The following is a 14,829-nucleotide window of genomic DNA, read 5'->3' as shown; positions in this document are numbered from 1 at the left end:
TAAAGATGAACAGGAAATAATATTTTATATTAACTTAGCAAGTAAAATATTTTCAACTCACATGCTTTTTGTCCAAAGCAACTGAATCAAAAATAATTTTGTTGCAGTAGTAGACTGAAAAAGGCTTAAACTGTACTCTATTTACCTTCATTGTAAATCAGCAGAAACAAAATGCAAGATGAATAATAACCCAATAAGTTTTTATTTTGCAGGTATTCAGGAGCAGCATGTGGCCTGGCCTTTGTATTTATATACCCATCTCTCATCTATATAATTTCCCTCCACCAAGAAGACCGTCTGACATGGCCAAAATTGATCTTTCACGTTTTCATCATTATTTTGGGCGTGGCTAACTTGATTGTTCAGTTTTTTATGTGAAATACTCAATGCTTTCTCAAGATCTTTCATGGTATTTTGAACTTTGACAACAGTTCCACATAAATTCACTTGTAAATGGTATTATTTCTGTAATTCTAAATGTTTTCCTAAGATAATTTGAAAAAAAAAGGGAAATAGAGGTCCATTAATAAGTAATTTTGATTAGTGGAAAAAGGGGGCAATGATCTTTATCTCTTTTCATATTCACCAACCCTCCATTTTCACTGTCTTTTCTGAATACAATTGCAAGCCTTTAGGAAAAATCACGCTGGTTTTTGCTTTTACAGATTTAAGGTGCATGGGTTTATTTTGACTACAGTAAAGATTCTCAGGGTGTCACAGCAGCTATTGCCAGATGCTATTTCTGTTTTATGTTTCAGTGTATTCACTTTTATTTTATTACTTGCTAGACCATTTCTCCAGTTTGTCCAAACATTTACTGTTTGAGACAGTAAACCAAATACCTCATTTTTATAAAGAAATCCATGGCATCAGTGTTAATAGAGTGAACTCTTGACTGCATCCTTAATCTCTATTTGAAAGCGAGAAAGAATGTCAGTATGTGGGCTCTGTGATCATGAAACTTACATAAAATAAAAGAACTGGGAGAGTTTATTGCTGTCCGATTCCTTTTGTTTCTAATTTAGTACCAGTGACTTAGGTCAGAATTCTAGTTTCCCCAGCCATATTTTGCATAGGAACCAGTGTGGTTGTCCCCATCAACCCAAGAGGGCTCTTTTGCTTTTTGGATTCCTAAGCATTGCATAGGATGTCATGACAGGACCAATGGGAAAGAGTGTAGGAAGCCTGGCAAAGAATGTCGGGTACAAGAGAGAAAGGAAATGGAGAAGGGTCTGGAAGAGTGGGACCTCCTTCCTAGTGTGTTGGGGACTAATCTAGGAAATGATTAATTCTGTTTGAAGTAAGACTTCCAAGAACAGGTTTCCCAGCTACTCCACTGCTTACTTCTTAAAATGGCAGAGTAGAGGTTAAATCCCCATAAGAAAAACTCTTTGAATCTGAGAAAAGGATTAGGGAATCTGAATTATTTTTAAAAAAATGTTTTAATGTGTATTTATTTTTTTGAGAGGAAAACACACAGAGTGTGAATGGGGGAGGGTCAGAGAGTTAGGGAGACACAGAATCTGAGGCAGGCTCCTGGCTCTGAGCTGTCAGCACAGAGCCTGATGTAGGGCTCAAACTCCTGAAGGGTGAGATCAGACCTGAGCAGATGTCAGATGCTCAACTGATTGAGCCACCCAGACGTGTCCCGCCCCCCCACTTTTTAAAAATTCAGTTAGTTACCATACAATGTAGTCTTGGCTCCAGGAGTAGGACCCAGTAATTCATCTCATATATGATACTCCGTGCTCATCCCAAAAATGCCCTCCTTAATGCCTGTCACCCATTTAACCCATCCTCCCACCCACCTCCCTTCCAGCAACCCTCAGTTTGTTCTCTGAGTTTAAAATTCTCTTATGGTTTGCCTCCCTATCTATTTTTATCTTATTTCTTCTTCCCTTCCCCTATGTTCATCCGTTGTGTTTCTCAAATTTCACATAGGAGTGAAATCATATGATACCTGTCTTTCCCTGGCTGACTTATTTCACTTAGCATAATATACTTTAGTTCCATCCATGTTGTTGCAAATGGCAAGATCTCATTCTTTTGCATGGCCAAGTAGTATTCCATTGTATGTAGATACCACATCATCTTTATCCATTCATCACTCAATGGACATTTGGGCTGTTTCCATTGTTTGGCTGTTGTTGACAGTGCTGCTATAAATATTGGGTTGCATGTGCTCCTTCGAATCACCATTTTTGTATCCTTTGGATACAATTGCAATGTAATGCAATTGATGGATCATGGGGTAATTCTATTTTTAATTTTTTGAAGAACCTCCATACTGCTTTCCAGAGTAGCTGTACCAGTTTACATCCCCACCAGCAGTGCCAGAGGGTTCCCTTCTCCACATCCTCGCCAGCATCTTTTGTTTCCTGAGTTGTTAGTTTTAGCCACACTGACCAGTGTGAGGTGGTATCTCATTGTGGTTTTGATTTGTATTTCCCTGATGATGAGTGACATTGAGCATCTTTTCATGTGTCTCTTAGCCATCTGGATGTCTTTTTGGGAAAAGTGTCTATTCATGTCTTCTGCCCATTTCTTCACTGGAGTATCTGTTTTTTGGGTGTTGAACTTGGTAAGTTCTTTATAGATTTCAGATACTAACCCTTTATCCAGTATGTCATTTGCAAATATTTTCTCCCATTCTGTCAGTTGCCATTTAGTTTTGTTGATTGTTTCCTTTGCTGTGCAGAGGCTTTTTATCTTGATGAGGTCCCAATAACTCATTTTTGCTTTTGTTTCCCTTCCCTCCAGAGACATGTCAAGTAAAAAGTTGCTGCAGCCTAGGTCAAAGAAGTTGCTGTGTGTTTTCACCTGTAGGATTTCAATAGTTTCCTGTCTCACATTTAGGTCTTTAACACATTTTGAAATTGTTTTTATGATGTACGAAAGTGGTCCAATTTCACTCTTCTGCATGTCGCTGTCCAGTTCTGCCAGCACCATTTGCTGAAGAGACTGTCTTTTTTCCATTGGATACCCTTTCCTGCTTTGTCAAAGATTAGTTAGCCATATCTATGTGGGTCCATTTTGGGGTTCTCTTTTCTGTTCCATTGATCTATGTGTCTGTTTTTGTGTCAATACCATACTGTCTTGATGATTACCGCTTTTCAATACAGCTTAAAGTCTGTAATTATGCTTCCAGCTTTGATTTTCTTTTTCAACATGACTTTGGCTATTCTGGATCGTTTCTGGTTCCATGCAAATTTTAGGATTGTTAGTTCTGGCTCTGTGAGGAATACTGGTGTTATTCTGATAGGGGTTGCATTGAATGTGTAGATTGCTATAGGTAGTGTCGATATTTTAACAATATTCTTCCAATTCATGAGCATGGAATGTTTTTCAATTTCCTTGTGTTGTCTTCAGTTTCTTTCATAAGCTTTCTATAGTTTTCAGCATACAGGTCTTTTACCTTTTCTTACCTAGGTTCATTCCTAGGTTTCTTATGAGTTTTGGTGCAGTTGTAAATGGGATCAATTCATTGATATCTCTTCTGCTTCATTATTGTATTAAAATGCAACTGATTTCTGTATATTGATTTTATATCCTGCAACTTTGCTTGATTCTTGTCTAAGTTCTGGCAGTTTTTTGGGTCTTCCTTTTGGGTTTTCCCTGTTTTTTTCCTTTTTTTTTAATTTTTTTAAATGCCTTTTATTTATTTTTGAGAGAGAGAGAGAGCCAGCATGAGCAGGGGAGGGTCAGAGAGAGAGGGAGATACAGAATCTGAAGACAAGGTCCAGGCTCTGAGCTAGCTGTCAGGACAGAGCCTGATGTGGGGCTCGAACCCACGAACCATGAGATCATGACCTGAGCCGAAGCTGGATGCTTAACTGACTGAGCCACCCAGGCACCCCTCTTTTGGGTTTTCCATGTAGAGTATCATCTCATCTGCGAAGAGTGAAAGTTTGACTTCTTCCTTGCTGATTTGGATGCCTTTTACTTCTTTGTGTTGTCTGATTGCTGAGGCTCGGGCTTCCAACACTCTGTTGAATGTACTGTTCAGTGGTGTGTGAGTGTCTAGGAATTTGTCTATCTCTTCCAGATTATCTAGTTTGTTGACACATAATTTTTCATAGTATTCTCTTATAGTTGTTTGTATTTTTGTCGTGTTGGTTGTGATCTCTCCTCTTTCATTCATGATTTTATCTATTTTGGTCCTCTCTTTTTTGTTTTTGAGAAGTGTCGCTAGGGTTTTATCAGTGTTGTTTATTCTTTCAAAAAACCAGCTCTTTGATTCATTGGTCTGTTCTATTGGTTTGGTTTTTTGTTTGTTTTTGTTTTTATTTTTGTTTATGGAGTCTATATCATTTATTTCTGCTTTAATCTTTATTATTTCCCTTCTGCTGGCTTCAGGGTTTATTTGCTGCTCATTTTCTAGCTCCTTTAGGTGTAAGGTTAGGTTGTATACTTGGGACCTTTCTTGCTTTCTTGAGATAGGCCTGAATTGCAGTGTATTTTCCTTTTAGGACCGCCTCTGCTGCATCCCAAAGGGTTTGGACTGTCATGTTTTTATTTTCATTTGCTTCCATCTATTTTTTAATTTCTTCTTTAATTTCCTGGTTAACTCATTCATTCTTTAGTAGGATGCTCTTTAACCTCCATGTATTTGAGGGATTTCCAAATGTTTTCTTCTGGTTGATTTCAAGTTTCATAGTGTTGTGATATGAAAATATACATAGTATGTCTCAATATTTGTATAGCTATTGAGGGCTGATTTGTGACCCATTGTGTGATCTGTTCTGGAGAATGCCCCATGTGCACTCGAGAAGAATGCATATTCTGCTACTTTACTATGAAATATTCTGAATATGTCTGTTAAGTCCGTCTGGTGTCTTACAGAGCTATTGTTTCCTTGTTGATTTTCTCCTTAGATGATCTGTCCATTACTGAAAGTGGAGTATTAAAGTCTCCTACAATAATGATACTATGATCAATAAGTTTGCTTATGTTCATGACTAATTGATTTCTATATTTGGGTTTTCCAAGTTGGGGGCATAATTATATGGGGGCAATTGTTAAGTTCTTCTTGATTGATAGACCCCTTAATTATGATATAATGCCCTCTTCATCTCTTGGTACAGTCTTTATTTTGAAATCTAGTTTGTCTAATACAAGTATGGCTACTCTGGCTTTCTTTGGTGCCCATTAGCATGATAGATGGTTCTTCATCCCCTCACTTTCAATCTGCAGGTGTCCTCAGGTCTAAACTGAGTTTCTTGTTGGCAGCATATTGATGGATTTTGTATTTTTATCTGTTCTGATACCCTGTGTCTTTTGATTGGGACATTTAGTCCGTTTACATTCAGAGTAATCAACTCTGAATTGAAAGATATAAATTTAGAGCCATTGTGTTATCTGAAGATTTTGTGTTTCTGGTGATGTTCTTGGTCCTTGTAGTCTTTGCTGCTTTCCAGTCAGAGAGTCTCCCTTAGAATGTCTTGTAGGACTGGCTTAAGTGGTTACAAATTCCTGTAGTTTTTGTTTGGGAAAGCCTTTTAATCTCTATTTATTCTGAATGACAGCCTCACTGGATCAAGGATTCTTGGCTGCATATTTTTCCTATTCAGCTCATTGAATATTTCCTGCCACTCCTTTCTGGCTGGTTTCAGTGGACAGGTCTGCTACTCACCTTACATGTCTTCCTTTGTAGGTTAAGGACCTTTTGTCCCTAGCTGCTTTCAGAATTCTCTCTTTATCTTTTTATTTTCCAAGTTTCACAATGCTGTGTTGTGCTTTTGTTGATTTTAAAGAGTTCTCTGTCCTTTTGGACTTTGCCTGTTTCCCTTCCCAGATTAGGGAAGTTCTCAGCTATAATTTGTTCAAATAAACCTTCTGCCCCTTTTTCTCATTCTTCTTCTGGAACTCCTGTGATAGAGACATTGTTCCATTTCATGGACTCACTCAGTTCTCTCATTCTCTCCTCATGATCTAGTAATTTCCTTTCCCTTTTTTTTCAGCTTCATTATTTTTCATAATTTTATCTTCTATTTCACCTATTCTCTGCTTCTCTCCTCGCTGTCACTGTATCTAGTTTATTTGCATCTCAGTTATAGCATTGTTAAATTCATCCTGACCTCATTCTTCGGTCTTTGATCTCTGCAGCAAGGGTTTCTCTGGTGTCTTTGTACTTTTTTAAGCCCAGCTATTAGTCTTAGGACTGTTATTTTAAATTCTTATTCAGATATAGTATTTATATCTCTTTTGAGCAGTTCTCTGGCTGTTATTTCTTCTTGATCTTCATTTTAGGGATTTTTCCTCCATCTTGTCATTTTGGCTAGGTTTCTATCTTTTGCATGTTTTAAAAGTATGTTATATGTCTTGCACCTGAGAGTACTACTGTGTTAAAAAGGGGTCATACACTGTCCAGGACCTGGGACTCCAGGAAGTATTTCTGCTGTACGTTGCATGCACTCTCTTGTTGTGTTTTGGCTGCTCTGTCTCACCAGTAAGTCCTCTGCAGAGGTTCTCCCTGTTCTCTGTGGTGGAGTGTTTAACCCTTTAACTAGGTGTGCTTTGATTTGTTGAAATGACCCTGGGAAAAAATAGGGTGGGGGAGGAAGCCTGATCTCATAAAAAGAGAAAAAGGAAGGGGGAAAAAAGAAAACCAGAGAATCAAAAAACTATGAGACTGGTTCCAGCAAAAGGGAAAGGAAAGAAAAAGAAGAAAAAAAAGTAGAAGACAAGAGAATATATATAAATAATAGGTATAAATATTATTTATGTATAAATATGTAAATATGTAAACATCTATGCATAAATGTAATAATAAATAATATGTATAAAATAGGAAATGACTAAAAACAAATCAGAAACTCTGAGCTTGATTCCAAAAGAAAAGAAAAGGGAGAAAAGAAAGAGAAAATAGAAGAAAGAAATTTTGTCTGTTGTTGCTCGTTGCTGTACTGGTCTGGAGGAGAGTCTAGCTGTGTTGGGTCAGTCAGTCTTCCCCCAGTAGATAAGCAATTGCCAGGCACGGAGGGATGGGATTTGGTGTAAACAGGTCCTACCTCCACTGGGGGCCACTGTGCTGCTCTCTGAAGCCCCAGCATTGTTGTGGGGAAAATGGTGTCACCCCAGTCTCTCCTCCCCAGATTGGGAATCTCAACCCCTGCTGTTCAGGCAGCCCTCACAGAATAGCAAGGGTGGTCAGCTTGCTCTGTGCCCCAGTTCTGAGCCTTCCCCTTGGTGCTTGGCTGGGATTCAAAACCCAGTGTATTAAAGGACCCTGCACCACACGGATCTGTTCCTCTCCTCCAGAGTAGAGCCTCTCCACCCTGCTGATGATGCAGACTCTTTTGTCCTTGGGGAGGCCATAACCCCTCTTCCCAAACTACTCCAGGAAGATGTCTCCTCTCTCCTAGTGTGCCCCTGAGATCACCACACCATGCTCTGCACTCCTGGGCCAGCTCCCTCCTCCGCAGGAGCACGCACCACAGCTCCACTCCTGAGAGAGTTACACACTTCCAAAACCTCAAAGTTTCAGGTCCCAAGGCTGTTTGCAAAAACAAAAACAAAAACAAGAAGCAAAACCTGACACTCTCCATACTTCTCATTCTCCAGTCTGTGGTCCAGAGAGGTTTTCCTCTTGTGCTAACTCGATGCTGGACTTTCAGAATCCCTCACTCTTTCTCTCCCTTTTGTCTCTCCTCAGAAAATGTTCCCCCTCCTCTGTGGCTATGCCATTTTATCTCCCCCAGTCCACATACACACCCCTTGATCCTGCCAAACTGTCTCCCTCCAACTGTGGAGATCCTTCTGCCACTCTGCAGATTGATTTCCTGGGGCTTCCAAGTGATCTGACCTCAATACAGCTGTGTTTGAGGGCTGAGGAAAATCCTGACTCCCCTACTTCTCTGCCATCTTAACTCCTCTTGGGAATCTGAATTCTTAAAATTAACACTCTCCTCCTTTTCATTCAAACTAAAATCTTAATCAGAATTCAAATCCATGTCTTCCATGTAATAACAGCCTTCATGTTCAGATGGAAAAGTTAGATTTCTCTAATTTTAGGCCAACATTAAAAAGGGCATTTTGCTGATATATATCCCACATCCCAGGATAGTTTATAGATTTATGTTACTTCCTTCTTTTGAGAAAGATGGATAAAATGATTTCTGAAAGACGGATGAAGTAGTCATTTTTAAGCCTAGTAAGGAGCCCAGCATTTGAGACCAGCAATAATTTCTTTCACAAAGGTTTTCTGTCCCATCGATAGACCCTCACCTGTACTGATAAGCTATATATCTTAAAGGTTTTTTGATGTAAAAGTGTCATGAAAACTCTCAAGCATACACAAAAGTAGAAAAAAACAGTAAGATAACCCTGCCACATCCCCATCCCCTATATTTAGTAATTATAAAACTTATGCTGCATTTGCTTCATCTATCCCCTTTTGTCCTTTTCCACAGTAATATGTTAAAGCCAATCTTAGACATGTGATTTCATCTCCACAGACATTAATATGCAGTAATTGCCTTTTGAACTTAACCATTACTTTTGTTGAAGGCAGTCTGAAAAGTTTTTGCTAGCAGAAACTGCTGGTTGAAGACAGGTTAATTAGAAGATACTGCATTAAGTATCTGTATCCCTATGTTAACCTCTTTGAGTGGAATATTCGTATTGAGGAGTTGTCTCTGCTTGGGATTTTCGGCCTCTCTGATTTCAGTCTTGTTCACTTAGAGACATAGGAATCAAAAGCTACACAGCTCCTTGAGACCCATGTTTAATCCCTTTTTATCCCCAGCCACCACCCTCTTCTTTGAAAACTTCAGAGACAGAATTTTCATTGCCTCTTTTCAGTAATATACTTGAATATTTTAACACATGAAAAAATGACTTGGTATATTTTTGTCCATGTAATGATCAAAGTGACTATGACAAACAAATGCATTATTTAGTGAATTAAAAAGCAGTGTGGGTGTTTGCTTTTTGTTTTCTTTAAAAGATTTGATGATTTAGAACTTCTAAAATCCTACATGAGGCTTAAGCTGAATAATTTTGCTTTCTTAAGTTTCTTTTCATGAAACTGACACCTTTGGCTTGTTATTTAGCTTGGCCAGAATGCTCTTTGTGTGTGTGTGAGTGTGTATGTCCCTGCTCACACATTAGAACGATGAGATATGAATTCATTCAGATCACATTATAATTAATTTTAGACTTTCTCTACTGTCGTCTTTTTAAATTTTCTAATTAAACTTATTTTACTTTTTACTCTGGGGTTAACCTTAGCTTCTTGGAATTTAGATGATTTAAATAGCACACAACAAAGGGCATTATAAACTTTAAAAAGGCTTGTTTAGAGAAGTTGTCCCTAGAACGGTTCTGGATGAAAATATGGTATGCTCATACTAGGCCAGAAAGAACAAACAAATGTCCTTTGACATTTGATATCTGTGGGTAATCATCCAAAATCAGTTTCATCATCACACCCAAAAACTGTATTACAGTAAAGAATAAATTTACCCACCAAAAGGGACTGTGTTAACCGGAGTCACTCACTTTAATTATTAAGTATGTTTTGCAATCTCTATTTTGACTTGTTTCCATAAATAATTGGGTAAACTACCACATTCAGTGCTTTGGAGGAGTCAAAGATGTATAAGATTTCATTCATAGTCTAAAAGAACTTTAGTAAAGAACTATGTGAGTAGTTAACTATAATGCAAGGGACCATTAGAGAAAACAAGACCCCTTCCAGCTGGGATCCTCAGAAAGGACTAGTAAGGAAAATGTGGGGTAAAGCAGCAAGAATCCATTTTCAGGCTCCTCCGAATAACTGTCCAAAATTTTATATATTTGATACATTTACCATCATATGGGATCAAGTAAAGTATAATCGCTTTTATTTTGGTAATGATATATCATTTTAAGTATTATATTGTTATACATTTTATAAATAAATATTCTAAGAAGTTTTATGAAAAGTGTTTAACTGCTTCTGTATACTAATTATTGTTCTCTTTGCATTCTTTTTTAAATGTTTTATTTATTTTTGAGAGAGAGAGAGAACATGAGCAGGGGAGGGGCAGAGAGAGAGGGTGACAGAAGATCTGAAGCAGGCCCTACATGACAGCAGAGAGCCCGATGAGGGGCTTGAACTCCTGAACCATGAGATCATGAACTGAGCTGAACTCAGGCTTAAGCAACTGAGCCACCCAGGTGCCCCTCTTCTCTTTGCATTTTTAACACTACATTTTTCACTCCTGTGAATCTTGGGACAGCAAAGCACCATTGCTTAATCAGGGAAATAAGTAATAACATATTGGGCAGTACAAACAGAGAGATTCCATAAAATTTTCTCTGCAGATATCAGTATTCAAAATGTCAAATTTTGAGTTTATGGATAAAAGCAGAAAATAACTGATGCTATATGTTTTCTTTTCAAAGCACTGCTTTTTAGAATCTAGTAGTGCCAGTTTGTTTTCTTATCCCAATTTGAATGTCAAAAACAAAATCCACATCTAGTTGACGCTTAAACAATAGACTGTTACATTAGTTTGTGATCCAAAGTGAAGTGCGCACAAGGCAGCCTGGCTGGCCCTAGTTTCACAGTTGACTGCCGACATCTCTTCAGATCATATAAACATGTATTGCAAAACAGCTCTGACGGGAACCTCATACTCTAAACAGTATTCTCTGAAATGTAATTTGTTGTCTTTTTATGTAAAAGAAGAAATTAACTCAAAATTATTTTGAAGAAAAACAACTCCAGGATTTTGTGTAGTTGAATTTTACCAGGAAATGCTATTGCCCTGTAGCACGGACCCCAGGGTAGAAGGAAGCTGGAGTCCCATGTTTTGCACAGTCAGATTTCTCAAGTGACTTGATGTGTGTCAAGGAGCCCTCCTTAGGGTGCAAGCCTAACCAAACGATCGCCCTTTTGAACAATAAAGTGTTGTGATCCCTGGCTACCAGAACATTACAAACAGAACATGGCACTTCAGGCAAATGTACCCCAGTTTCTGGCAAAGAGCTCAGTGTCATAGTTTTCCCGAGCCATTTAAGGGCAATGAAGAGCTCTATTTTTCTGCCTTCCCTTCACCCCCAATGTCATTTTTGTATGTTTCCTTACTCTTCTGCAAAGAGAAAATAAGGATGTCTGTTTAAAAGATTCCAAACTTCATTCTCCTTATTCATCTCAGGCCATAAAATAAAGATTAAGATTGGGATCGGGACTTTAAAGAGTATCATCATCTCCAGATATTTCCTCCTTTGGCCCTCTCTTGATCTCAATTGATCCAATTATGTTTGGGCTTAGCAGGCACTTATTCAACATTAATGGACAACAATAAGTTAATTGCTATTTTCTAAAATTTTGTTCTATTAGCATCCCCCCTCAAAAAAAGAAAAATCTAAATTGGTTCAGTCAGATTCAGGATTAGTCCCTCAGTCAATGTTTAAGTACTTACTAAATGCCAGACCCTGTGCTGAGCATAAAGCCTCCAGTAGTTAACAAACTGGATGTGGCCCTGGAAGATTAGCATCTGTTGCCCACCCTCCTGTGTACCGGTCACCTGGCTATTTTCCTTCTGATATGCCAGGCATTGACTCTTTGCAACTTTATGTTGCATGTTTATCAAGATAAAACTTCTTAAAATCCTAGGATAATTATAATCACATAAAATTATGTAGACATATGGACAAAAACAGAGAGAGACCACAGGAGAATGAACACGGGTGACCTGTTGAGGTGATGGCATTCCATGTAAATCATTTCTGTGCTCGCTTCGGCAGCACATATACTAAAATTGGAACCATGTAAATCATTTCTATTGTCATTTTATTATTTGCATAACATACTTTTATTTTTAAAAAGTTTATTTTTATTTGTTTTGAGAGAGATAGAGAGCAAGATGGGGCAGAGACAGGGAGACAGAGAATCCGAGCAGGCTCTACACCGCCAGCACAGAACCCAGTTCAGGACTTGAACCCACGAATCGCAAGATCATGACCTGAACCAAAATCAAGAGTCGGACGCCTAAACTACTGAGCCACTCAAACACCCCACATAACATATTTTCTATAAGGATGTCTAGGAAAAATCATGGAAAAGAAAGCTTGCAGAAATCAAGCTACATTCAACCCATGAAGTTAAGAGCAACCTACAAGCAACCTTTGGAACAGGTGAATGAGATCTTTTATTATAGGAGCAGACCCAGGTTTTGTGGGCCCCGAAGCTTTTTAAGGAGATACATGCAAAATTAGGAAGGCGGCCGGGCAAGTGAGGAGCATGACTTTAGCTTCTTTAGGTTTTAGTTAAATCAGCCACAAAGTGCTCCAAGGATGGGGCATTGAGGAGGCTGAAAGAGGGGTAATGAAGAGGGGCACCTGGGTCCAACTCCGGCTCAGGTCATGATCTCACAGTTCATGGGTTTGAGCCCCGCATCAGGCTCTGTGCTGACAGCTAGCTTGGAGCCTGGAACCTGCTTCAGATTCTGTCTCCCTCTCTTTCTCTGACCCTCCCCTGCTCACTCTCTCTCTCTCTCTCTCTGAAATAAATTAAAAAAAAAAAAATTTTTTTAAATTTTTTTAAAAAGAGGGGTAATGAAGAAAACTTTTGTGTACTCCAGTATGGGAAACTGAGTTTCTCTATTACATATAAGAACTTTAACTTGTACCAAGTCTGAGTTTTATCTCTGGAAGAGTCAAACAGGATTTAGCAAAATAGCATGGGGTACAAATTCATTAATGGTTAACTTGGGATCAGAATAGGACTTCTATATTTTTTAGAGCTTTTACTTGGTGGGTCTTGCCATGGTATTTTTGTTGTTATTGTTGCGGCTTTTAATTTTCGCAGAGATAAAGAGTTCAAAGANGGAAGTTTTTTTTTTTTTTTTTTTTTGAGAAAGAGAGCAGAGGAGGAGCAGAAAGAGAAGGAGAGAGAGAATCCCAAGCATTCTGACAGTGCAGAGCCCAATGTGGGGCTTGAACCCACGAACCATGAGATGATCACCTAAACCAAAATGAAGGGTCGGACACTTAACCAACTGAGCCACCCAGGCACCCAGGAAGAGGCACTTTTTAAGGGCTCTTGATGAAGAAATCATGCTACCAAGAGCAACATTTGTTTATTTAGTCTACCATATTCCAAAAAGGATCTGTTTCTACTAAAGTAAAATCAGTTTTTAAGGATTAACTTGAAAACTTTTTAGAAAATAAATTAGAAATTTGTAACACCCCTTATGTAGAGGAAACCAAAACCTTTCAAATAAATTACTCCTTGGTGCCATATCATAGTTTTTTATTGTATGTAGATGATGCCTAATCCAATGCACTAAACTTTTACTGATTGTCCTAGATTTGGAAATCATTCTTCCCAGTGCTGCCAGAATTCTGTATTTAGTATGACACTGATTATGTTCTTCTGTGTAATCATTCAGTGCTCCAGTAGAAAAATGGACAAGGGCCTTTGGAGCAGACAGTTCTCAGAAGGAAAACTGCAAATAAACATGAAGAGAAAAAAAGTTCAGGGTCAAACTAGTGATTCATACTAACGGATAATCTCAAAAACATAATGTAAATGAAAGAAACCAGCTGCCACACACAAAACATTGTATGGTTCCATGTATATGAAATGTCTAGAAAAGGCAATTTTATAGGAACAGATAGCAAAGGAATGGTTGCCTGAAACTGGGAGTGGGGGCAGGATTAGCCTCACACAGTATAGGAGGCACCTGGGTGGCTCAGTCGATTAAGCATCAGACTTCGGCTCAGGTCATGATCTCATGGCTTGTGAGTTTTAACCCCGTGTCAGGCTCTGTGCTGACAACTCAGAGCCTGGAGTCTGCTCTGGATTCTGTGACTTCCTCTCTCTCTGCCCCTCCTCCACTCACACTCTCTCTCTCCTTCAGAAGTAAATATTAAAAAATTAAAAAAAAAAAAGAAACAGATACGGGGGAACTTTCTAGGATGACAGAAATGTTCTAAAAGTGGATTGTGATAATGGCTACACAACTATCTAATTTCTAAAATCATTGGATTATACTCCTACATTGGGTGAATTTTATGGTATGTAAATTATCCTTCAAAGCTGTTAAAGAAAAAAAGTTCAACCTTTCTTGGCAAAAAAAAAAAAAAATAGGGGCATCAGGGTGGCTCGTTCAGTTAAGTGTCAGACTTCAGCTCAGGTCATGATCTCTGGGTTGGGGGTTTGAGCCCATGTTGGGGCTTCAAGCCCCGCATCAGGCTCTGTGCTGACAGCTCAGAGCCTGGAGCCTGCTTCAGATTCTGTGTCTCCCCTGCTCTCTGCCCGTCCCCCGCTCATACTCTGTCTCTCTCTGTCTCTCTGTCTCTCTCTCTCTCTCTCTCAAAAATAAACATATTTTAAAAATAATTTTAAATGCTTTCTACTTGACAAATACTAAGATAATAATAATGCTGTGACAAAAGTGTGGAAAATGGAAAAACACACATGGTAGGTATACAAGTGGACACAGACTTCCTGTAAGTTATTTGGCAAAAAGCACCAAAGCTTCAGAGTGACCCTTTGAGTCACTTCCAGTGGTATATTCTAATGAAATCATTGGACAAGTGTTGACATACACACACAGAGATGTTCATCTCTTTATTCTCTGTAGTGGAAAAATTAGAAACAACCTTGTTGCCCAACAGTAGGAGATAAATTGTAGAATAGCCATCTAACAGAATACTGTGTAGCTATTTAAATGATGCAGATGTATAAATGAAATGTCAAAGGACATTTGTAAATAGTAATAGAATTATAATTCACTATATACAGAATTAAAAACAAACATATAATGGGGCGCCTGGGTGGCTTAGTCGGTTAAGCGTCCGACTTTCGCTTAGGTCATGATCTCGCGGTTCGTG

At 38.6% G+C, this 14,829-nt stretch overlaps 1 protein-coding gene across 3 annotated transcripts in view; it reads left to right on the top strand.

Annotated features, from left to right (window-relative positions):
* SLC38A9 (solute carrier family 38 member 9) overlaps nucleotides 1–991 on the top strand; it is a 78,807-nt gene extending 77,816 nt beyond the window's left edge. For all 3 annotated transcript variants that reach the window (XM_077773000.1, XM_077772999.1, XM_077773001.1), the window contains one exon: nucleotides 213–991. In XM_077773000.1, the coding sequence (XP_077629126.1) occupies nucleotides 213–378 (166 nt within the window). In that variant the 3' untranslated portion in view covers nucleotides 379–991. The remainder of the gene's footprint in view (nucleotides 1–212) is intronic.
* Nucleotides 992–14,829: the final 13,838 nt, after the last annotated feature.

Source organism: Crocuta crocuta, unplaced genomic scaffold (assembly GCF_008692635.1).
Source record: "Crocuta crocuta isolate KB4526 unplaced genomic scaffold, BGI_CrCroc_1.0 scaffold107, whole genome shotgun sequence".
Taxonomy (NCBI): Eukaryota; Metazoa; Chordata; class Mammalia; order Carnivora; family Hyaenidae; genus Crocuta; species Crocuta crocuta.
Note: the sequence above shows the minus strand (reverse complement) of the source record. Positions and strands in the feature narration are given on the sequence as shown.